The sequence below is a fragment of the Euprymna scolopes genome, chromosome 11, assembly GCF_053919585.1.
Source record: "Euprymna scolopes isolate OS-2025 chromosome 11, ASM5391958v1, whole genome shotgun sequence".
Taxonomy (NCBI): domain Eukaryota; kingdom Metazoa; phylum Mollusca; class Cephalopoda; order Sepiida; family Sepiolidae; genus Euprymna; species Euprymna scolopes.
Window position 1 is genome coordinate 822,288 of NC_136492.1, and position 25,213 is coordinate 847,500.

The window sequence follows — 25,213 nt, forward strand, 5'->3', positions numbered from 1 at the left end:
TAATGAGTTAAATAGAATGTTCGTTTGTTTTCATACTGATGAGTTAAATAGAATGTTCGTTTGTTTGTCATACTGATGAGTTAAATAGAATGGTCGTTTGTTTGTCATACTGATGAGTTAAATAGAATGTTCGTTTGTTTTCATACTGATGAGTTAAATAGAATGTTCGTTTGTTTGTCATACTAATGGGTTAAATATAATGTTCGTTTGTTTGTCATACTGATGAGTTAAATAGAATGGTCGTTTGTTTGTAATACTAATGGGTTAAATAGAATGTTCGTTTGTTTTCATACTGATGAGTTAAATAGATTGTTCGTTTGTTTGTCATACTAATGGGTTAAATATAATGTTCGTTTGTTTGTCATACTGATGAGTTAAATAGAATGTTCGTCTGTTTGTCATACTGATGAGTTAAATAGAATGGTCGTTTGTTTGTAATACTGATGGGTTTAATAGAATGTTTGTTTGTAATGCTGATGGGTTTAATAGAATGTTCGTCTGTTAGTCATACAGATGAGTTAAATAGAATGTTCGTTTCTTTGTCATATTGATGAGTTAAATAGAATGTTCGTTTGATTGTCATACTGATGAGTTAAATAGAATAGTCGTTTGTTTGTCATACAGATGAGTTAAATACAATATCCGTTTGTTTGTCATACAGATGAGTTAAATAGAATGTTTGTTTGATTGTCATACAGATGAGTTAAACAGAATATTCGTTTGATTGTCATACTAATGAGTTAAATAGAATTTTCGTTTGTTTGTCATACTGATGGGTTAAATAGCATGTTCGTTTGTTTGTCATACTGATGGGTTAAATAGAATGGTCGTTAGTTGTCATAATAATGAGTTCAATAGAATTTTCGTTTGTTTGTAATACTGATGGGTTATATAGAATGTTCGTTTGTTTGTCATACTGATGAGTTAAATAGAATGTTCGTTTGTTTGCCATACAGATAAGTTAAATAGAATGTTCGTTTTTTTGTCATACTGATGAGTTAAATAGACTGTTCGTTTGTTTGTCATACTGATGAGTTAAATAGAATGGTCGTTTGTTGTCATACAGATGGGTTAAATACAATGTCCGTTTGTTTGTAGTACTGATGGGTTAAATAGAATGTTCGTTTGTTTGTCATACTGATGGGTTGTATAGAATGTTCGTTTTTTTGTCATACTGATGAGTTAAATAGAATGGTCGTTTGTTGTCATACAGATGGGTTAAATAGAATGTTCGTTTGTTTGTCGTACTGATGGGTTAAATAGAATGGTCGTTTGTTGTCATACAGATGAGTTAAATAGAATGTTCGTTTGTTTGTCATACTAATGAGTAAAATACAATGTTCGTTTGTTTGTCATACTGATGAGTTAAATAGAATGTTCGTTTGTTTGTCATACTGATGGGTTATATAGAATGTTCGTTTGTTTGGTGTTCATACTGATGAGTTAAATAGTATGGTCGTTTGTTTGTCATACAGATGAGTTAAATACAATGTCCGTTTGTTTGTCATACTGATGAGTTAAATAGAATGTTCGTTTGTTTGTCATACTGATGGATTAAATAGAATGTTCGTTTGTTTGTCATACAGATGGGTTAAATAGAATGTTCGTTTGTTTGTCATACTGATGGGTTATATAGAATGTTCGTTTGTTTGGTGTTCATACTGATGAGTTAAATAGTATGGTCGTTTGTTTGTCATACAGATGAGTTAAATACAATGTCCGTTTGTTTGTCATACTGATGAGTTAAATAGAATGTTCGTTTGTTTGTCATACTGATGGGTTAAATAGAATGGTCGTTTGTTTGTCATACTGATGGATTAAATAGAATGGTCGTTTGTTTGTCATACTGATGAGTTAAATAGAATGGTCGTTTGTTTGTCATACAAGTGTTGAATAGAATTTTCGTTTGTTTGTCATACTGATGAGTTAAACAGAATGTTCGTTTGTTTATCATACAGGTGTTGAAGAGAATGTTCGTTCGGTTGTCATACTTATATGGTAAATAACATGTTCGTTCATTTGTCGTAGAGATGTTTGAATGGGAATGTCTTTTGGTTTGCTATACTGATGTGTGAAATAAAATTTTCTTTCGTACTACTTATGTGCAAAAAAGATAAACTTTTTTGTTTTTAATACTTATTATTGAAAGAGAATGCTGGTTGGTTTGTCAAACGAATGTGTGTAATAGAATTTCCGTTGGTATGTCATACGTATGTTTTTAATAGAGGTTTCATTCTTTTGTCATACTTGTGGGTAAAATAGTATGTTCTTTTCTTTGCTATATATGCGTGTGTAATAGAATTTTAGTTGGTGTATCATACTTATGTGTGAAAGAGAATGTTGGTTAGTCATACATGTGTGAAATAGAATGTTCGTCAGTTTGTCATACTGATGTGTGAAATAGAACTTGCGTTAGTCTGTAACACTTATATATCAAATACTCTGTTCGGTTGTCTCCCACTTATGTGTAAAATAGAATTTTCCTCATTCTGTCTCACCTGTGTGTAAAATAGAATTTTCCTCATTCTGTCTCACCTGTGTGTTAAATAGAATTTTCCTCATTCTGTCTCACCTGTGTGTAAAATAGAATTTTCCTCATTCTGTCTCACCTGTGTGTAAAATAGAATTTTCCTCATTCTGTATCACCTGTGTGTAAAATAGAATTTTCCTCATTCTGTCTCACCTGTGTGTAAAATAGAATTTTCCTCATTCTGTCTCACCTGTGTGTAAAATAGAATTTTCCTCATTCTGTCTCACCTGTGTGTTAAATAGAATTTTCCTCATTCTGTCTCACCTGTTTCTAAAATAGAATTTTCCTCATTCTGTCTCACCTGTGTGTAAAATAGAATTTTCCTCATTCTGTCTCACCTGTGTGTAAAATAGAATTTTCCTCATTCTGTCTCACCTGTGTGTTAAATAGAATTTTCCTCATTCTGTCTCACCTGTGTGTTAAATAGAATTTTCCTCATTCTGTCTCACCTGTGTGTAAAATAGAATTTTCCTCATTCTGTCTCACCTGTGTGTTAAATAGAATTTTCCTCATTCTGTCTCACCTGTGTGTAAAATAGAATTTTCCTCATTCTGTCTCACCTGTGTGTTAAATAGAATTTTCCTCATTCTGTCTCACCTGTGTGTTAAATAGAATTTTCCTCATTCTGTCTCACCTGTGTGTAAAATAGAATTTTCCTCATTCTGTCTCACCTGTGTGTAAAATAGAATTTTCCTCATTCTGTCTCACCTGTGTGTAAAATAGAATTTTCCTCATTCTGTCTCACCTGTGTGTAAAATAGAATTTTCCTCATTCTGTCTCACCTGTGTGTAAAATAGAATTTTCGTCATTCTGTCTCACCTGTGTGTTAAATAGAATTTTCCTCATTCTGCCTCACCTGTGTGTAAAATAGAATTTTCCTCATTCTGTCTCACATGTGTGTTAAATAGAATTTTCCTCATTCTGTCTCACCTGTGTGTAAAATAGAATTTTCCTCATTCTGTCTCACCTGTGTGTAAAATAGAATTTTCCTCATTCTGTCTCACCTGTGTGTTAAATAGAATTTTCCTCATTCTGTCTCACCTGTGTGTAAAATAGAATTTTCCTCATTCTGTCTCACCTGTGTGTTAAATAGAATTTTCCTCATTCTGTCTCACCTGTGTGTAAAATAGAATTTTCCTCATTCTGTCTCACCTGTGTGTAAAATAGAATTTTCCTCATTCTGTCTCACCTGTGAGTTAAATAGAATTTTCCTCATTCTGTCTCACCTGTGTGTAAAATAGAATTTTCCTCATTCTGTCTCACCTGTGTGTAAAATAGAATTTTCCTCATTCTGTCTCACCTGTGTGTTAAATAGAATTTTCCTCATTCTGTCTCACCTGTGTGTTAAATAGAATTTTCCTCATTCTGTATCACCTGTGTGTAAAATAGAATTTTCCTCATTCTGCCTCACCTGTGTGTAAAATAGAATTTTCCTCATTCTGTCTCACCTGTGTATAAAATAGAATTTTCCTCATTCTGTCTCACCTGTGTGTAAAATAGAATTTTCCTCATTCTGTCTCACCTGTTTCTAAAATAGAATTTTCCTCATTCTGTCTCACCTGTGTGTAAAATAGAATTTTCCTCATTCTGTCTCACCTGTGTGTAAAATAGAATTTTCCTCATTCTGTCTCACCTGTGTGTTAAATAGAATTTTCCTCATTCTGTCTCACCTGTGTGTAAAATAGAATTTTCCTCATTCTGTCTCACCTGTGTGTAAAATAGAATTTTCCTCATTCTGTCTCACCTGTGTGTTAAATAGAATTCTCCTCATTCTGTCTCACCTGTGTGTAAAATAGAATTTTCCTCATTCTGTCTCACCTGTGTGTTAAATAGAATTTTCCTCATTCTGTCTCACCTGTGTGTTAAATAGAATTTTCCTCATTCTGTCTCACCTGTGTGTAAAATAGAATTTTCCTCATTCTGTCTCACCTGTGTGTAAAATAGAATTTTCCTCATTCTGTCTCACCTGTGTGTAAAATAGAATTTTCCTCATTCTGTCTAACCTGTGTGTAAAATAGAATTTTCCTCATTCTGTCTCACCTGTGTGTAAAATAGAATTTTCCTCATTCTGTCTCACCTGTGTGTTAAATAGAATTTTCCTCATTCTGCCTCACCTGGGTGTAAAATAGAATTTTCCTCATTCTGTCTAACATGTGTGTTAAATAGAATTTTCCTCATTCTGTCTCACCTGTGTGTAAAATAGAATTTTCCTCATTCTGTCTCACCTGTGTGTGTGTAAAATAGAATTTTCCTCATTCTGTCTCACCTGTGTGTTAAATAGAATTTTCCTCATTCTGTCTCACCTGTGTGTAAAATAGAATTTTCCTCATTCTGTCTCACCTGTGTGTTAAATAGAATTTTCCTCATTCTGTCTCACCTGTGTGTAAAATAGAATTTTCCTCATTCTGTCTCACCTGTGTGTAAAATAGAATTTTCCTCATTCTGTCTCACCTGTGAGTTAAATAGAATTTTCCTCATTCTGTCTCACCTGTGTGTAAAATAGAATTTTCCTCATTCTGTCTCACCTGTGTGTAAAATAGAATTTTCCTCATTCTGTCTCACCTGTGTGTTAAATAGAATTTTCCTCATTCTGTCTCACCTGTGTGTAAAATAGAATTTTCCTCATTCTGTCTCACCTGTGTGTAAAATAGAATTTTCCTCATTCTGTCTCACCTGTGTGTAAAATAGAATTTTCCTCATTCTGTCTCACCTGTGTGTAAAATAGAATTTTCCTCATTCTGTCTCACCTGTGTGTAAAATAGAATTTTCCTCATTCTGTCTCACCTGTTTGTTAAATAGAATTTTCCTCATTCTGTCTCACCTGTGTGTAAAATAGAATTTTCCTCATTCTGTCTCACCTGTGTGTTAAATAGAATTTTCCTCATTCTGTCTCACCTGTGTGTAAAATAGAATTTTCCTCATTCTGTTTCACCTGTGTGTAAAATAGAATTTTCCTCATTCTGTCTCACCTGTGTGTAAAATAGAATTTTCCTCATTCCGTCTCACCTGTGTGTTAAATAGAATTTTCCTCATTCTGTCTCACCTGTGTGTTAAATAGAATTTTCCTCATTCTGTCTCACCTGTGTGTAAAATAGAATTTTCCTCATTCTGTCTCACCTGTGTGTAAAATAGAATTTTCCTCATTCTGTCTCACCTGTGTGTAAAATAGAATTTTCCTCATTCTGTCTCACCTGTGTGTAAAATAGAATTTTCCTCATTCTGTCTCACCTGTGTGTAAAATAGAATGTTCCTCATTCTGTCTCACCTGTGTGTAAAATAGAATTTTCCTCATTCTGTCTCACCTGTGTGTAAAATAGAATTTTCCTCATTCCGTCTCACCTGTGTGAAAAATAGAATTTTCCTCATTCTGTCTCACCTGTGTGTTAAATAGAATTTTCCTCATTCTGTCTCACCTGTGTGTAAAATAGAATTTTCCTCATTCTGCCTCACCTGTGTGTAAAATAGAATTTTCCTCATTCTGCCTCACCTGTGTGTTAAATAGAATTTTCCTCATTCTGTCTCACCTGTGTGTAAAATAGAATTTTCCTCATTCTGCCTCACCTGTGTGTAAAATAGAATTTTCCTCATTCTGTCTCACCTGTGTGTAAAATAGAATTTTCCTCATTCTGTCTCACCTGTGTGTAAAATAGAATTTTCCTCATTCTGTCTCACCTGTGTGTAAAATAGAATTTTCCTCATTCTGTCTCACCTGTGTGTAAAATAGAATTTTCCTCATTCTGTCTCACCTGTGTGTTAAATAGATTTTTCCTCATTCTGCCTCACCTGTGTGAAATAGAATTTTCCTCATTCTGCCTCACCTGTGTGTTAAATAGAATTTTCCTCATTCTGTCTCACCTGTGTGTAAAATAGAATTTTCCTCATTCTGCCTCACCTGTGTGTTAAATAGAATTTTCCTCATTCTGCCTCACCTGTGTTAAATAGAATTTTCCTCATTCTGCCTCACCTGTGTGTTAAATAGAATTTTCCTCATTCTGTCTCACCTGTTTGTTAAATAGAATTTTCGTCATTCTGTCTCACCTGTGTGTAAAATAGAATTTTCCTCATTCTGTCTCACCTGTGTGTTAAATAGAATTTTCCTCATTCTGTCTCACCTGTGTGTAAAATAGAATTTTCCTCATTCTGTTTCACCTGTGTGTAAAATAGAATTTTCCTCATTCTGTCTCACCTGTGTGTAAAATAGAATTTTCCTCATTCCGTCTCACCTGTGTGTAAAATAGAATTTTCCTCATTCTGTCTCACCTGTGTGTTAAATAGAATTTTCCTCATTCCGTCTCACCTGTGTGTAAAATAGAATTTTCCTCATTCTGTCTCACCTGTGTGTTAAATAGAATTTTCCTCATTCTGTCTCACCTGTGTGTAAAATAGAATTTTCCTCATTCCGTCTCACCTGTGTGTAAAATAGAATTTTCCTCATTCTGTCTCACCTGTGTGTAAAATAGAATTTTCCTCATTCTGTCTCACCTGTGTGTAAAATAGAATTTTCCTCATTCTGTCTCACCTGTGTGTAAAATAGAATGTTCCTCATTCTGTCTCACCTGTGTGTAAAATAGAATTTTCCTCATTCTGTCTCACCTGTGTGTAAAATAGAATTTTCCTCATTCCGTCTCACCTGTGTGAAAAATAGAATTTTCCTCATTCTGTCTCACCTGTGTGTTAAATAGAATTTTCCTCATTCTGTCTCACCTGTGTGTAAAATAGAATTTTCCTCATTCTGCCTCACCTGTGTGTAAAATAGAATTTTCCTCATTCTGCCTCACCTGTGTGTTAAATAGAATTTTCCTCATTCTGTCTCACCTGTGTGTAAAATAGAATTTTCCTCATTCTGCCTCACCTGTGTGTAAAATAGAATTTTCCTCATTCTGTCTCACCTGTGTGTAAAATAGAATTTTCCTCATTCTGTCTCACCTGTGTGTAAAATAGAATTTTCCTCATTCTGTCTCACCTGTGTGTAAAATAGAATTTTCCTCATTCTGTCTCACCTGTGTGTAAAATAGAATTTTCCTCATTCTGTCTCACCTGTGTGTTAAATAGATTTTTCCTCATTCTGCCTCACCTGTGTGTTAAATAGAATTTTCCTCATTCTGCCTCACCTGTGTGTTAAATAGAATTTTCCTCATTCTGTCTCACCTGTGTGTAAAATAGAATTTTCCTCATTCTGCCTCACCTGTGTGTTAAATAGAATTTTCCTCATTCTGCCTCACCTGTGTTAAATAGAATTTTCCTCATTCTGCCTCACCTGTGTGTTAAATAGAATTTTCCTCATTCTGTCTCACCTGTTTGTTAAATAGAATTTTCGTCATTCTGTCTCACCTGTGTGTAAAATAGAATTTTCCTCATTCTGTCTCACCTGTGTGTTAAATAGAATTTTCCTCATTCTGTCTCACCTGTGTGTAAAATAGAATTTTCCTCATTCTGTTTCACCTGTGTGTAAAATAGAATTTTCCTCATTCTGTCTCACCTGTGTGTAAAATAGAATTTTCCTCATTCCGTCTCATCTGTGTGTAAAATAGAATTTTCCTCATTCTGTCTCACCTGTGTGTTAAATAGAATTTTCCTCATTCTGTCTCACCTGTGTGTAAAATAGAATTTTCCTCATTCTGTCTCACCTGTGTGTATAATAGAATTTTCCTCATTCTGTCTCACCTGTGTGTAAAATAGAATTTTCCTCATTCTGTCTCACCTGTGTGTTAAATAGAATTTTCCTCATTCTGTCTCACCTGTGTGTAAAATAGAATTTTCCTCATTCCGTCTCACCTGTGTGTAAAATAGAATTTTCCTCATTCTGTCTCACCTGTGTGTAAAATAGAATTTTCCTCATTCTGTCTCACCTGTGTGTAAAATAGAATTTTCCTCATTCCGTCTCACCTGTGTGTAAAATAGAATGTTCCTCATTCTGTCTCACCTGTGTGTAAAATAGAATTTTCCTCATTCTGTCTCACCTGTGTGTAAAATAGAATTTTCCTCATTCCGTCTCACCTGTATGAAAAATAGAATTTTCCTCATTCTGTCTCACCTGTGTGTTAAATAGAATTTTCCTCATTCTGTCTCACCTGTGTGTAAAATAGAATTTTCCTCATTCTGCCTCACCTGTGTGTAAAATAGAATTTTCCTCATTCTGCCTCACCTGTGTGTTAAATAGAATTTTCCTCATTCTGTCTCACCTGTGTGTAAAATAGAATTTTCCTCATTCTGCCTCACCTGTGTGTAAAATAGAATTTTCCTCATTCTGTCTCACCTGTGTGTAAAATAGAATTTTCCTCATTCTGTCTCACCTGTGTGTAAAATAGAATTTTCCTCATTCTGCCTCACCTGTGTGTAAAATAGAATTTTCGTCATTCTGTCTCACCTGTGTGTAAAATAGAATTTTCCTCATTCTGCCTCACCTGTGTGTTAAATAGAATTTTCCTCATTCTGCCTCACCTGTGTGTTAAATAGAATTTTCGTCATTCTGTCTCCCATGTGTGTTAAATAGAATTTTCCTCATTCTGTCTCACCTGTGTGTAAAATAGAATTTTCCTCATTCTGCCTCACCTGTGTGTAAAATAGAATTTTCCTCATTCTGCCTCACCTGTGTGTTAAATAGAATTTTCCTCATTCTGTCTCACCTGTGTGTTAAATAGAATTTTCCTTATTCTGTCTCACCTGTGTGTAAAATAGAATTTTCCTCATTCTGTCTCACCTGTGTGTAAAATAGAATTTTCCTTATTCTGTCTCACCTGTGTGTAAAATAGAATTTTCCTCATTCTGTCTCACCTGTGTGTAAAATAGAATTTTCCTCATTCTGTCTCACCTGTGTGTAAAATAGAATTTTCCTCATTCTGTCTCACCTGTGTGTAAAATAGAATTTTCCTCATTCTGTCTCACCTGTGTGTTAAATAGAATTTTCCTCATTCTGCCTCACCTGTGTGTTAAATAGAATTTTCCTCATTCTGCCTCACCTGTGTGTTAAATAGAATTTTCCTCATTCTGTCTCACTTGTGTGTAAAATAGAATTTTCCTCATTCTGTCTCACCTGTGTGTAAAATAGAATTTTCCTCATTCTGCCTCACCTGTGTGTTAAATAGAATTTTCCTCATTCTGCCTCACCTGTGTGTAAAATAGAATTTTCCTCATTCTGTCTCACCTGTGTGTAAAATAGAATTTTCCTCATTCTGTCTCACCTGTGTGTAAAATAGAATTTTCCTCATTCTGTCTCACCTGTGTTAAATAGAATTTTCCTCATTCTGCCTCACCTGTGTGTAAAATAGAATTTTCCTCATTCTGTCCCACCTGTGTGTAAAATAGAATTTTCCTCATTCTGCCTCACCTGTGTGTTAAATAGAATTTTCCTCATTCTGTCTCACCTGTGTGTAAAATAGAATTTTCCTCATTCTGTCTCACCTGTGTGTTAAATAGAATTTTCCTCATTCTGTCTCACCTGTGTGTTAAATAGAATTTTCCTCATTCTGTCTCACCTGTGTGTAAAATAGAATTTTCCTCATTCTGCCTCACCTGTGTGTAAAATAGAATTTTCCTCATTCTGCCTCAGCTGTGTGTTAAATAGAATTTTCCTCATTCTGTCTCACCTGTGTGTTAAATAGAATTTTCCTCATTCTGTCTCACCTGTGTGTAAAATAGAATTTTCCTCATTCTGTCTCACCTGTGTGTAAAATAGAATTTTCCTCATTCTGTCTCACCTGTGTGTAAAATAGAATTTTCCTCATTCTGTCTCACCTGTGTGTAAAATAGAATTTTCCTCATTCTGTCTCACCTGTGTGTAAAATAGAATTTTCCTCATTCTGTCTCACCTGTGTGTAAAATAGAATTTTCCTCATTCTGTCTCACCTGTGTGTTAAATAGAATTTTCCTCATTCTGCCTCACCTGTGTGTTAAATAGAATTTTCCTCATTCTGCCTCACCTGTGTGTTAAATAGAATTTTCCTCATTCTGTCTCACCTGTGTGTAAAATAGAATTTTCCTCATTCTGCCTCACCTGTGTGTTAAATAGAATTTTCCTCATTCTGCCTCACCTGTGTAAAATAGAATTTTCCTCATTCTGTCTCACCTGTGTGTTAAATAGAATTTTCCTCATTCTGTCTCACCTGTGTGTAAAATAGAATTTTCCTCATTCTGCCTCACCTGTGTGTTAAATAGAATTTTCCTCATTCTGTCTCACCTGTGTGTAAAATAGAATTTTCCTCATTCTGTCTCACCTGTGTGTAAAATAGAATTTTCGTCATTCTGTCTCACCTGTGTGTAAAATAGAATTTTCCTCATTCTGTCTTACCTGTGTGTAAAATAGAATTTTTCTCATTTCGTCTCACCTGTGTGTAAAATAGAATTTTCCTCATTCTGTCTCACCTGTGTGTTAAATAGAATTTTCCTCATTCTGTCTCACCTGTATGTAAAATAGAATTTTCCTCATTCTGTCTCACCTGTGTGTAAAATAGAATTTTCCTCATTCTGTCTCACCTGTGTGTAAAATAGAATGTTCCTCATTCTGTCTCACCTGTGTGTAAAATAGAATTTTCGTCATTCTGTCTCACCTGTGTGTAAAATAGAATTTTCCTCATTCTGTCTTACCTGTGTGTAAAATAGAATTTTTCTCATTTCGTCTCACCTGTGTGTAAAATAGAATTTTCCTCATTCTGTCTCACCTGTGTGTTAAATAGAATTTTCCTCATTCTGTCTCACCTGTATGTAAAATAGAATTTTCCTCATTCTGTCTCACCTGTGTGTAAAATAGAATTTTCCTCATTCTGTCTCACCTGTGTGTAAAATAGAATGTTCCTCATTCTGTCTCACCTGTGTGTAAAATAGAATTTTCCTCATTCTGTCTCACCTGTGTGTAAAATAGAATTTTCCTCATTCCGTCTCACCTGTGTGTAAAATAGAATTTTCCTCATTCTGTCTCACCTGTGTGTAAAATAGAATTTTCCTCATTCTGTCTCAACTTTGTGTTAAATAGAATTTTCCTCATTCTGTCTCACCTGTGTGTAAAATAGAATTTTCCTCATTCTGTCTCACCTGTGTGTAAAATAGAATTTTCCTCATTCTGTCTCACCTGTGTGTAAAATAGAATTTTCGTCATTCTGTTTCACCTGTGTGTAAAATAGAATTTTCCTCATTCTGCCTCACCTGTGTGTAAAATAGAATTTGCCTCATTCTGTCTCACCTGTGTGTAAAATAGAATTTTCCTCATTCTGTCTCACCTGTGTGTAAAATAGAATTTTCCTCATTCTGTCTCACCTGTGTGTAAAATAGAATTTTCCTCATTCTGCCTCACCTGTGTGTTAAATAGAATTTTCCTCATTGTGCCTCACCTGTGTGTAAAATAGAATTTTCCTCATTCTGTCTCACCTGTGTGTAAAATAGAATTTTCCTCATTCTGCCTCACCTGTGTGTTAAATAGAATTTTCCTCATTCTGCCTCACCTGTGTGTTAAATAGAATTTTCCTCATTCTGTCTCACCTGTGTGTTAAATAGAATTTTCCTCATTCTGTCTCACCTGTGTGTAAAATAGAATTTTCCTCATTCTGCCTCACCTGTGTGTAAAATAGAATTTTCCTCATTCTGCCTCACCTGTGTGTTAAATAGAATTTTCCTCATTCTGTCTCACCTGTGTGTAAAATAGAATTTTCCTCATTCTGCCTCACCTGTGTGTAAAATAGAATTTTCCTCATTCTGCCTCAGCTGTGTGTTAAATAGAATTTTCCTCATTCTGTCTCACCTGTGTGTTAAATAGAATTTTCCTCATTCTGTCTCACCTGTGTGTAAAATAGAATTTTCCTCATTCTGTCTCACCTGTGTGTAAAATAGAATTTTCCTCATTCTGTCTTACCTGTGTGTAAAATAGAATTTTCCTCATTCTGTCTCACCTGTGTGTAAAATAGAATTTTTCTCATTCTGTCTCACCTGTGTGTAAAATAGAATTTTCCTCATTCTGTCTCACCTGTGTGTAAAATAGAATTTTCCTCATTCTGTCTCACCTGTGTGTTAAATAGAATTTTCCTCATTCTGCCTCACCTGTGTGTTAAATAGAATTTTCCTCATTCTGCCTCACCTGTGTGTTAAATAGAATTTTCCTCATTCTGTCTCACCTGTGTGTAAAATAGAATTTTCCTCATTCTGCCTCACCTGTGTGTTAAATAGAATTTTCCTCATTCTGCCTCACCTGTGTTAAATAGAATTTTCCTCATTCTGCCTCACCTGTGTGTTAAATAGAATTTTCCTCATTCTGCCTCACCTGTGTGTTAAATAGAATTTTCCTCATTCTGTCTCACCTGTGTGTTAAATAGAATTTTCCTCATTCTGTCTCACTTGTGTGTAAAATAGAATTTTCCTCATTCTGTCTCACCTGTGTGTAAAATAGAATTTTCCTCATTCTGCCTCACCTGTGTGTTAAATAGAATTTTCCTCATTCTGCCTCACCTGTGTGTAAAATAGAATTTTCCTCATTCTGTCTCACCTGTGTGTAAAATAGAATTTTCCTCATTCTGTCTCACCTGGGTGTTAAATAGAATTTTCCTCATTCTGTCTCACCTGTGTGTTAAATAGAATTTTCCTCATTCTGCCTCACCTGTGTGTAAAATAGAATTTTCCTCATTCTGTCCCACCTGTGTGTAAAATAGAATTTTCCTCATTCTTCCTCACCTGTGTGTTAAATAGAATTTTCCTCATTCTGTCTCACCTGTGTGTAAAATAGAATTTTCCTCATTCTGTCTCACCTGTGTGTTAAATAGACTTTTCCTCATTCTGTCTCACCTGTGTTAAATAGAATTTTCCTCATTCTGCCTCACCTGTGTGTAAAATAGAATTTTCCTCATTCTGTCTCACCTGTGTGTAAAATAGAATTTTCCTCATTCTGTCTCACCTGTGTGTTAAATAGAATTTTCCTCATTCTGTCTCACCTGTGTTAAATAGAATTTTCCTCATTCTGCCTCACCTGTGTGTTAAATAGAATTTTCCTCATTCTGTCTCACCTGTGTGTAAAATAGAATTTTCCTCATTCTGTCTCACCTGTGTGTTAAATAGACTTTTCCTCATTCTGTCTCACCTGTGTTAAATAGAATTTTCCTCATTCTGTCTCACCTGTGTGTAAAATAGAATTTTCCTCATTCTGTCTCACCTGTGTGTTAAATAGAATTTTCCTCATTCTGTCTCACCTGTGTTAAATAGAATTTTCCTCATTCTGTCTCACCTGTGTGTTAAATAGAATTTTCCTCATTCTGTCTCACCTGTGTGTTAAATAGAATTTTCCTCATTCTGTCTCACCTGTGTGTTAAATAGAATTTTCCTCATTCTGCCTCACCTGTGTGTAAAATAGAATTTTCCTCATTCTGCCTCACCTGTGTGTAAAATAGAATTTTCCTCATTCTGCCTCACCTGTGTGTAAAATAGAATTTTCCTCATTCTGTCTCACCTGTGTGTAAATTAGAATGTTCCTCATTCTGTCTCACCTGTGTGTTAAATAGAATTTTCCTCATTCTGTCTCACCTGTGTGTTAAATAGAATTTTCCTCATTCTGTCTCACCTGTGTGTAAAATAGAATTTTCCTCATTCTGTCTCACCTGTGTGAAATAGAATTTTCCTCATTCTGTCTCACCTGTGTGTAAAATAGAATTTTCCTCATTCTGTCTCACCTGTGTGTAAAATAGAATTTGCCTCATTCTGTCTCACCTGTGTGTAAAATAGAATTTTCCTCATTCCGTCTCACCTGTGTGTAAAATAGAATTTTCCTCATTCTGTCTCACCTGTGTGTAAAATAGAATTTTCCTCATTCTGTCTCAACTTTGTGTTAAATAGAATTTTCCTCATTCTGTCTCACCTGTGTGTAAAATAGAATTTTCCTCATTCTGTCTCACCTGTGTGTAAAATAGAATTTTCCTCATTCTGTCTCACCTGTGTGTAAAATAGAATTTTCGTCATTCTGTTTCACCTGTGTGTAAAATAGAATTTTCCTCATTCTGCCTCACCTGTGTGTAAAATAGAATTTGCCTCATTCTGTCTCACCTGTGTGTAAAATAGAATTTTCCTCATTCTGTCTCACCTGTGTGTAAAATAGAATTTTCCTCATTCTGTCTCACCTGTGTGTAAAATAGAATTTTCCTCATTCTGCCTCACCTGTGTGTTAAATAGAATTTTCCTCATTGTGCCTCACCTGTGTGTAAAATAGAATTTTCCTCATTCTGTCTCACCTGTGTGTAAAATAGAATTTTCCTCATTCTGCCTCACCTGTGTGTTAAATAGAATTTTCCTCATTCTGCCTCACCTGTGTGTTAAATAGAATTTTCCTCATTCTGTCTCACCTGTGTGTTAAATAGAATTTTCCTCATTCTGTCTCACCTGTGTGTAAAATAGAATTTTCCTCATTCTGCCTCACCTGTGTGTAAAATAGAATTTTCCTCATTCTGCCTCACCTGTGTGTTAAATAGAATTTTCCTCATTCTGTCTCACCTGTGTGTAAAATAGAATTTTCCTCATTCTGCCTCACCTGTGTGTAAAATAGAATTTTCCTCATTCTGCCTCAGCTGTGTGTTAAATAGAATTTTCCTCATTCTGTCTCACCTGTGTGTTAAATAGAATTTTCCTCATTCTGTCTCACCTGTGTGTAAAATAGAATTTTCCTCATTCTGTCTCACCTGTGTGTAAAATAGAATTTTCCTCATTCTGTCTTACCTGTGTGTAAAATAGAATTTTCCTCATTCTGTCTCACCTGTGTGTAAAATAGAATTTTTCTCATTCTGTCTCACCTGTGTGTAAAATAGAATTTTCCTCATTCTGTCTCACCTGTGTGTAAAATAGAATTTTCCTCATTCTGTCTCACCTGTGTGTTAAATAGAATTTTCCTCATTCTGCCTCACCTGTGTGTTAAATAGAATTTTCCTCATTCTGCCTCACCTGTGTGTTAAATAGAATTTTCCTCATTCTGTCTCACCTGTGTGTAAAATAGAATTTTCCTCATTCTGCCTCACCTGTGTGTTAAATAGAATTTTCCTCATTCTGCCTCACCTGTGTTAAATAGAATTTTCCTCATTCTGCCTCACCTGTGTGTTAAATAGAATTTTCCTCATTCTGCCTCACCTGTGTGTTAAATAGAATTTTCCTCATTCTGTCTCACCTGTGTGTTAAATAGAATTTTCCTCATTCTGTCTCACTTGTGTGTAAAATAGAATTTTCCTCATTCTGTCTCACCTGTGTGTAAAATAGAATTTTCCTCATTCTGCCTCACCTGTGTGTTAAATAGAATTTTCCTCATTCTGCCTCACCTGTGTGTAAAATAGAATTTTCCTCATTCTGTCTCACCTGTGTGTAAAATAGAATTTTCCTCATTCTGTCTCACCTGGGTGTTAAATAGAATTTTCCTCATTCTGTCTCACCTGTGTGTTAAATAGAATTTTCCTCATTCTGCCTCACCTGTGTGTAAAATAGAATTTTCCTCATTCTGTCCCACCTGTGTGTAAAATAGAATTTTCCTCATTCTTCCTCACCTGTGTGTTAAATAGAATTTTCCTCATTCTGTCTCACCTGTGTGTAAAATAGAATTTTCCTCATTCTGTCTCACCTGTGTGTTAAATAGACTTTTCCTCATTCTGTCTCACCTGTGTTAAATAGAATTTTCCTCATTCTGCCTCACCTGTGTGTAAAATAGAATTTTCCTCATTCTGTCTCACCTGTGTGTAAAATAGAATTTTCCTCATTCTGTCTCACCTGTGTGTTAAATAGAATTTTCCTCATTCTGTCTCACCTGTGTTAAATAGAATTTTCCTCATTCTGCCTCACCTGTGTGTTAAATAGAATTTTCCTCATTCTGTCTCACCTGTGTGTAAAATAGAATTTTCCTCATTCTGTCTCACCTGTGTGTTAAATAGACTTTTCCTCATTCTGTCTCACCTGTGTTAAATAGAATTTTCCTCATTCTGTCTCACCTGTGTGTAAAATAGAATTTTCCTCATTCTGTCTCACCTGTGTGTTAAATAGAATTTTCCTCATTCTGTCTCACCTGTGTTAAATAGAATTTTCCTCATTCTGTCTCACCTGTGTGTTAAATAGAATTTTCCTCATTCTGTCTCACCTGTGTGTTAAATAGAATTTTCCTCATTCTGTCTCACCTGTGTGTTAAATAGAATTTTCCTCATTCTGCCTCACCTGTGTGTAAAATAGAATTTTCCTCATTCTGCCTCACCTGTGTGTAAAATAGAATTTTCCTCATTCTGCCTCACCTGTGTGTAAAATAGAATTTTCCTCATTCTGTCTCACCTGTGTGTAAATTAGAATGTTCCTCATTCTGTCTCACCTGTGTGTTAAATAGAATTTTCCTCATTCTGTCTCACCTGTGTGTTAAATAGAATTTTCCTCATTCTGTCTCACCTGTGTGTAAAATAGAATTTTCCTCATTCTGTCTCACCTGTGTGAAATAGAATTTTCCTCATTCTGTCTCACCTGTGTGTAAAATAGAATTTTCCTCATTCTGTCTCACCTGTGTGTAAAATAGAATTTTCCTCATTCTGTCTCACCTGTGTGTTAAATAGAATTTTCCTCATTCTGTCTCACCTGTGTGTAAAATAGAATTTTCCTCATTCTGTCTCACCTGTGTGTTAAATAGAATTTTCCTCATTCTGTCTCACCTGTTTCTAAAATAGAATTTTCCTCATTCTGTCTCCTCTGTGTGAAATAGAATTTTCCTCATTCTGTCTCACCTGTGTCTAAAATAGAATTTTCCTCATTCTGTCTCACCTGTGTGTTAAATAGAAGTTTCCTCATTCTGTCTCACCTGTGTGTAAAATAGAATTTTCTTCATTCTGTCTCACCTGTGTGTAAAATAGAATTTTCCTCATTCTGTCTCACCTGTGTCTAAAATAGAATTTTCCTCATTCTGTCTCACCTGTGTGTAAAATAGAATTTTCCTCATTCTGTCTCACCTGTGTGTTAAATAGACTTTTCCTCATTCTGTCTCACCTGTGTTAAATAGAATTTTCCTCATTCTGTCTCACCTGTGTGTAAAATAGAATTTTCCTCATTCTGTCTCACCTGTGTGTTAAATAGAATTTTCCTCATTCTGTCTCACCTGTGTTAAATAGAATTTTCCTCATTCTGTCTCACCTGTGTGTTAAATAGAATTTTCCTCATTCTGTCTCACCTGTGTGTTAAATAGAATTTTCCTCATTCTGTCTCACCTGTGTGTTAAATAGAATTTTCCTCATTCTGCCTCACCTGTGTGTAAAATAGAATTTTCCTCATTCTGCCTCACCTGTGTGTAAAATAGAATTTTCCTCATTCTGCCTCACCTGTGTGTAAAATAGAATTTTGCTCATTCTGTCTCACCTGTGTGTAAATTAGAATGTTCCTCATTCTGTCTCACCTGTGTGTTAAATAGAATTTTCCTCATTCTGTCTCACCTGTGTGTTAAATAGAATTTTCCTCATTCTGTCTCACCTGTGTGTAAAATAGAATTTTCCTCATTCTGTCTCACCTGTGTGAAATAGAATTTTCCTCATTCTGTCTCACCTGTGTGTAAAATAGAATTTTCCTCATTCTGTCTCACCTGTGTGTAAAATAGAATTTTCCTCATTCTGTCTCACCTGTGTGTTAAATAGAATTTTCCTCATTCTGTCTCACCTGTGTGTAAAATAGAATTTTCCTCATTCTGTCTCACCTGTGTGTAAAATAGAATTTTCCTCATTCTGTCTCACCTGTTTCTAAAATAGAATTTTCCTCATTCTGTCTCCTCTGTGTTAAATAGAATTTTCCTCATTCTGTCTCACCTGTGTCTAAAATAGAATTTTCCTCATTCTGTCTCACCTGTGTGTTAAATAGAAGTTTCCTCATTCTGTCTCACCTGTGTGTAAAATAGAATTTTCTTCATTCTGTCTCACCTGTGTGTAAAATAGAATTTTCCTCATTCTGTCTCACCTGTGTCTAAAATAGAATTTTCCTCATTCTGTCTCACCTGTGTGTTAAATAGAATTTTCGTCATTCTGTTTCACCTGTGTGTAAAATAGAATTTTCCTCATTCTGCCTCACCTGTGTGTTAAATAGAATTTCTTTGGACTGACACACTTATGTTTAGAACTTCTTATCAACATGCATTTCACTATCTTTTCATCTTTCTGTTAATAGTTTCAACTGTACAATGTGAAGAAAAATGACTGGTTTCTTGTCGTGAATAAAGAAAAGAATAAGTTTACTGTCATTGGACGACCTAATTTTTCCGCCACAAAGACGTTTTATAGTAAAAACAACTTCGTCATTATGGAATATATAGACTATAACAATGCTAAAGGAAACATATTTGATTCCAACTATACATCAAGTAAGTTGCTTTTTTGTGATTCTTTGCAAGCATTCTGCCGTCTCTTTTCTCTTTTTCATGTTGGCTATTTTTTGAAGTTGCTACTGTAATAGTTTTTAAACATTTTTCTCTTATTCATTACAAACAAGTCAAAGTGCACTTAAAAGGCTACTATTTCGAAATAATGACCAAATTTCGAACCAAGGGACACAATGAAGGGAGGAGTAGCGTGATGTTGTTCACATTACATTTGAACTTTTGCATGTCAGTCCAATCAGAGAAGCAGGTCACCGCGAGGGAATTCCAAAAGTATATCAGTTCGAGGGAAGAAACTACAGGGTGGAACGATAAGATTATCGCCTTAGCAAAGACGATACGATTCCATTTCCCTTTGATGAAAACCGTTTTATTTTTATTTTTTTTTTTTTATTTGGAGACCATCTACTCGTTGGCAGGTTGTATAAAAATCCCAAGAGCGATAGGAGCTTTCTATCATGTCTGAAAGTAACACAATGTTCAACGAACGAGAACGGAGATGCGCCATTGTACTTTACTGATCCAAGTTATGACAACGGGACCATTGCCAGCACCCTCAAAATGCAAATCGCGACGGTTCAACGCTTGAGGGCACAGCTCAACGCATCGGAAGATGCAAACTTATGGTCTTTGCTGTGGTTTCAAGTGAGGTACAGATTATGCCACCTCACATTTTCGAACTCGGCTTGAAAGTCAACACCAGTGTATACCTGGATGTGCTGATGAGTGTGGTAATCCCTTGGTACAATCAGGTGGCCGCTGGCAGACTATGAGTGTGGCAGAAGTCCAAAGTGTCCAAAGGGTTCCAGGCTTGTCTTCAAAAGGCGTGCTACGATTTTGCATCCTTCTCTTACTGGCCTCCTCCTCCACCAACCTGAACCCGCTGGACTACTTCCTTTGGTCATACCTCGAAAAAATCACCAAAATAGCCTCTCACAACACCAAAGCCAGCCTGATTGGTGGCATCCGCCGAATATTCGCCGAGGTTTCGCCGGTGCTTGTGAAAAAGCATGCTCCCAGTTCTGGACACGTATCGGGTGATGATTGAGGTTGAAGACGGCTACATTAAATATGTCTGCTCTACTACATAACGAAGTTTCCTTAATTGATTTTTTAAATAACAGTTTTAAAATAAATCTGTAGTGATGTTTAATTTAGAGCGACAACTTTATCGTTCCACCCTGTGCATTGTTAATTGTATGGTCGATTGGAACACGCACATTTTTCAGACCGTCGCAACATACTTATCAATCCATTTGATCACTATAAGAATCGTTTAATTAGCAAGAAAAAATAAAATAAAAGCAATTGTAATAACAATTAGTATTACTTTATTACAGGAATGAAAATTATTTCGTTTATTTGAAATTTCAAAATAATTAATGACGTTTCTTACGAAAGTTTATATAGTAGCTACAACAACTATATATGATTTCTCCCCACTCTCTATTTGTGCCGAAGAGTAAACGCAGATTTCGTGAACAAAGTTTCTTTCCCAACTCTGGAACACTGTCCTGCTGGCCTGCTCCCGGTTGAATACAGCATGGTAACCGTCAAATATAATGTAAACAAGTTCTTGTTGAGCCGTCTCCATAAATAATCAAATTCTACCCAATTTACACTATTAACGATTACTATACCACCATCTGACATTCAGTAACCCTTATCCTCGAGTGTCCTTCGGGCCTTTATAATTCTTTTTCATAATTAAACTTTTTTATCTCGTGTGTCACGCACAAGATAAAAAAGTTTAATTATGAAAAAGAATTCGATAAGAGATTTATGTTTATATCATCATCATCATCATCATCATCATCATCATCATCATCATCATCATCATCAAATTCTCCTCATTCCCTTCATCACTGTCAATCCTCTCATAACATTTATCATGATTCAACTGACGATACATCGATTTTATTAACAACTTCACCTAGATTGGCTTATGACTTTCGATGATATATTAGAAATATAATCAATCATTTAATAATTAATTCAAATTTTAAACTAAAAAACTTTTTTTTGTTTATTTTCCTAGTCGCTATACCCTCACCAATACTTCAAGCAATAAGCGATCCTCAGGAACTGAGCTTTCCAGAAAGTTGGATGATGTTTTTAGACGTAGAACTCAGTTGGAAGATAAAAGCTGCTAAAGGAATTATCATCCTTCAGGTAAAATGATTCGAATTATTTCTTCATCAAATTATTTACTATTAATTTACTATAAATCTCAAACCCAACATTATTTGCTATTAACTTACTATTACTCCAAACTCCAAGATTATTTACTCTTAATTTACTATTAATCTCAAACCCAAAATTATTTGCTAATTATTTACTATTACTCTAAATTCTAAACGTATTTACTCTTAATTTACTATTAATCTCAAACCCAAAATTATTTGCTAATTATTTACTATTACTCTAAATTCTAAACGTATTTACTCTTAATTCACTATTAATCTCAAACCCAAAATTATTTGCGAATTATTTACTATTACTCTAAATTCTAAACTTATTTACTCTTAATTCACTATTAATCTCAAACCCAAAATTATTTGCTAATTATTTACTATTACTCTAAATTCTAAACTTATTTACTCTTAATTTACTATTAATCTCAAACCCAAAATTATTTGCTAATTATTTACTGTTACTCTAAATTCTAAACGTATTTACTCTTAATTCACTATTAATCTCAAACCCAAAATTATTTGCTAATTATTTACTATTACTCTAAATTCTAAACGTATTTACTCTTAATTCACTATTAATCTCAAACCCAAAATTATTTGCTAATTATTTACTATTACTCTAAATTCTAAACGTATTTACTCTTAATTCACTATTAATCTCAAACCCAAAATTATTTGCTAATTATTTACTATTACTCTAAATTCTAAACTTATTTACTCTTAATTTACTATTAATCTCAAACCCAAAATTATTTGCTAATTATTTACTATTACTCTAAATTCTAAACTTATTTACTCTTAATTCACTATTAATCTCAAACCCAAAATTATTTGCTAATTATTTACTATTACTCTAAATTCTAAACTTATTTACTCTTAATTCACTATTAATCTCAAACCCAAAATTATTTGCTAATTATTTACTATTACTCTAAATTCTAAACTTATTTACTCTTAATTTACTATTAATCTCAAACCCAAAATTATTTGCTAATTATTTACTATTACTCTAAATTCTAAACTTATTTACTCTTAATTCACTATTAATCTCAAACCCAAAATTATTTGCTAATTATTTACTATTACTCTAAATTTTAAACTTATTTACTCTTAATGTACTATTAATCTCAAACCCAAAATTATTTGCTAATTATTTACTATTACTCTAAATTCTAAACGTATTTACTCTTAATTCACTATTAATCTCAAACCCAAAATTATTTGCTAATTATTTACTATTACTCTAAATTCTAAACTTATTTACTCTTAATTCACTATTAATCTCAAACCCAAAATTATTTGCTAATTATTTACTATTACTCTAAATTCTAAACTTATTTACTCTTAATTTACTATTAATCTCAAACCCAAAATTATTTGCTAATTATTTACTATTACTCTAAATTCTAAACTTATTTAGTCTTAATTTACTATTAATCTCAAACCCAAAATTATTTGCTAATTATTTACTATTACTCTAAATTCTAAACGTATTTACTCTTAATTCACTATTAATCTCAAACCCAAAATTATTTGCGAATTATTTACTATTACTCTAAATTCTAAACGTATTTACTCCTAATTCACTATTAATCTCAAACCCAAAATTATTTGCTATCAATTTACTATTACTCTAAATTCTAAACGTATTTACTCTTAATTTACTATTAATCTCAAACCCAAAATTATTTGCTAATTATTTACTATTACTCTAAATTCTAAAAGTATTTACTCTTAATTCACTATTAATCTCAAACCCAAAATTATTTGCTAATTATTTACTATTACTCTAAATTCTAAACTTATTTAGTCTTAATTCACTATTAATCTCAAACCCAAAATTATTTGCTCATTATTTACTATTACTCTAAATTCTAAACTTATTTACTCTTAATTCACTATTAATCTCAAACCCAAAATTATTTGCTAATTATTTACTATTACTCTAAATTCTAAACGTATTTACTCTTAATTCACTATTAATCTCAAACCCAAAATTATTTGCTAATTATTTACTATTACTCTAAATTTTAAACTTATTTACTCTTAATTCACTATTAATCTCAAACCCAAAATTATTTGCTAATTATTTACTATTACTCTAAATTCTAAACTTATTTACTCTTAATTCACTATTAATCTCAAACCCAAAATTATTTGCTAATTATTTACTATTACTCTAAATTCTAAAAGTATTTACTCTTAATTCACTATTAATCTCAAACCCAAAATTATTTGCTAATTATTTTCTATTACTCTAAATTCTAAACTTATTTACTCTTAATTCACTATTAATCTCAAACCCAAAATTATTTGCTAATTATTTACTATTACTCTAAATTCTAAACGTATTTACTCTTAATTCACTATTAATCTCAAACCCAAAATTATTTGCTAATTATTTACTATTACTCTAAATTTTAAACTTATTTACTCTTAATTTACTATTAATCTCAAACCCAACATTATTTGCTATTAACTTACTATTACTCTCAACACCACGCTTATTTACTCGCTGCATTTCTGCCCGGCTTTGCTCGGGCCTTATGTACTGTTCATAACATTTTCCTACGTGTGAATACACTTTATGTAAGATTTTAAATGTTTAGACAAAAAATTATCTGAGTAATTTCGTTGAGACCGCAGAAGTCAATTTTTTAAAACTTTGTACCAAATTTTGACCCCTTAACATTTATTATTTTGGTCTCAAGTAAAATAAAACGTTTTACCCATATCCAAGTTTCCTACATCTAAAATTTCAAGTCTTTAGATCCAGAGTTGGCGGAGGAAATTGGTAGAATCTTCACGGTCGACTTTTTCAACTTTTGCCAGCCAAATTTTGGCCCCAAATTGATTAAAATGCTAGCCGCATGTCTGAATCCTCGTTGTGTATAAATATCAAATGTTTAGATAAAAGATTGACTGAGTAGTTTGCTAGACACCGCAAAGGTAAAATCACTTGAACTTTGACCTCTTGGCAGCTCAAATTTTCGACCCATACAGATTTAAAACTTGCCATATCTCTGAATACTCTTTATGTAAAATTTCAAATGTTTAGATGGATAAATTCACTATTAATCTCAAACCTCAAATTATTTGCTATTAATTTACTGTTATTCCCAACTCCAAACTTATTTACTAATAATTCACTATTAATCTTTAACCCAAAATTATTTGCTAATTATTTACTATTACTCTAAATTTTAAACATATTTACTCTTAATTCACTATTAATCTCAAACCCAAAATTATTTGCTAATTATTTACTATTACTCTAAATTCTAAACATATTTACTCTTAATTCACTATTAATCTCAAACCCAAAATTATTTGCTATCAATTTACTATTACTCTAAATTCTAAACTTATTTACTCTTAATTCACTATTAATCTCAAACCCAAAATTATTTGCTATCAATTTACTATTACTCTAAATTCTAAACGTATTTACTCTTAATTCACTATTAATCTCAAACACAAAATTATTTGCTATCAATTTACTATTACTCTGAAAACCAAGCTTTTTTACTACTTGCATTTCTGCCCGGATTTGCTCGAGCCCTTTGTATTGTTCATAACTTGCCCTATGTGTGATTATACTTTTATATAAAATTTCAAATGTTTAGACCAATAATTGTAGAGACAGCAGAGGTAAATTTTTTAAACTTTGATCCCAATTCTGACCCCTTAACATTTATTTTTTAAACTCAAATCCAATTATAAAGTTCGATCCATGTCCAGGTAACCTACATTTAAATTTAAAGTCTTTAGACGCAAAATTGGCGTAGGAGGTAGGTAGAATCTGAAAAGATCAACTCTTTCAACTATGACCTTTTGGCAGCCAAATTTTCGGACGAACACATATTAAACTGATTGCTGCAAATCTGAATGTATATATTTACACGTTAAGATGTATCTGTGTGTTTGTCTGCCTGTTTGTGTACATTGAAATCTATTATAACGTATATTCAGACATGCAGCAAGCATTTTAATGTTTTGGTGCGAAAATTTGGCTGTTAAAAGGTCATATCATTAACGCTTTATATAAATGTAATATAAGAAACAAAAAATACCAGTACAAAATATTTTCAAATATGTTGTACTGGTATTTTTTGTTTCTTAATCTCATTCATCCAGAGGAAGTCTCGAAATAAAGACGAA

At 33.5% G+C, this 25,213-nt stretch overlaps 2 protein-coding genes across 4 annotated transcripts in view; both read left to right on the top strand.

Moving 5' to 3' along the window:
• LOC145287716 (uncharacterized) overlaps positions 1–25,213 on the top strand; it is a 640,174-nt gene that overhangs the window by 262,491 nt on the left and 352,470 nt on the right. The window lies entirely within an intron of this gene.
• Positions 1–25,213, top strand: part of LOC145287713 (uncharacterized) — a 186,738-nt gene that overhangs the window by 98,477 nt on the left and 63,048 nt on the right. For all 3 annotated transcript variants that reach the window (XM_080135465.1, XM_080135466.1, XM_080135467.1), the window contains exons 8-9: positions 18,650–18,842; positions 20,896–21,029. In XM_080135465.1, coding sequence (XP_079991591.1) covers positions 18,650–18,842; positions 20,896–21,029 — 327 coding nt within the window. The remainder of the gene's footprint in view (positions 1–18,649; positions 18,843–20,895; positions 21,030–25,213) is intronic.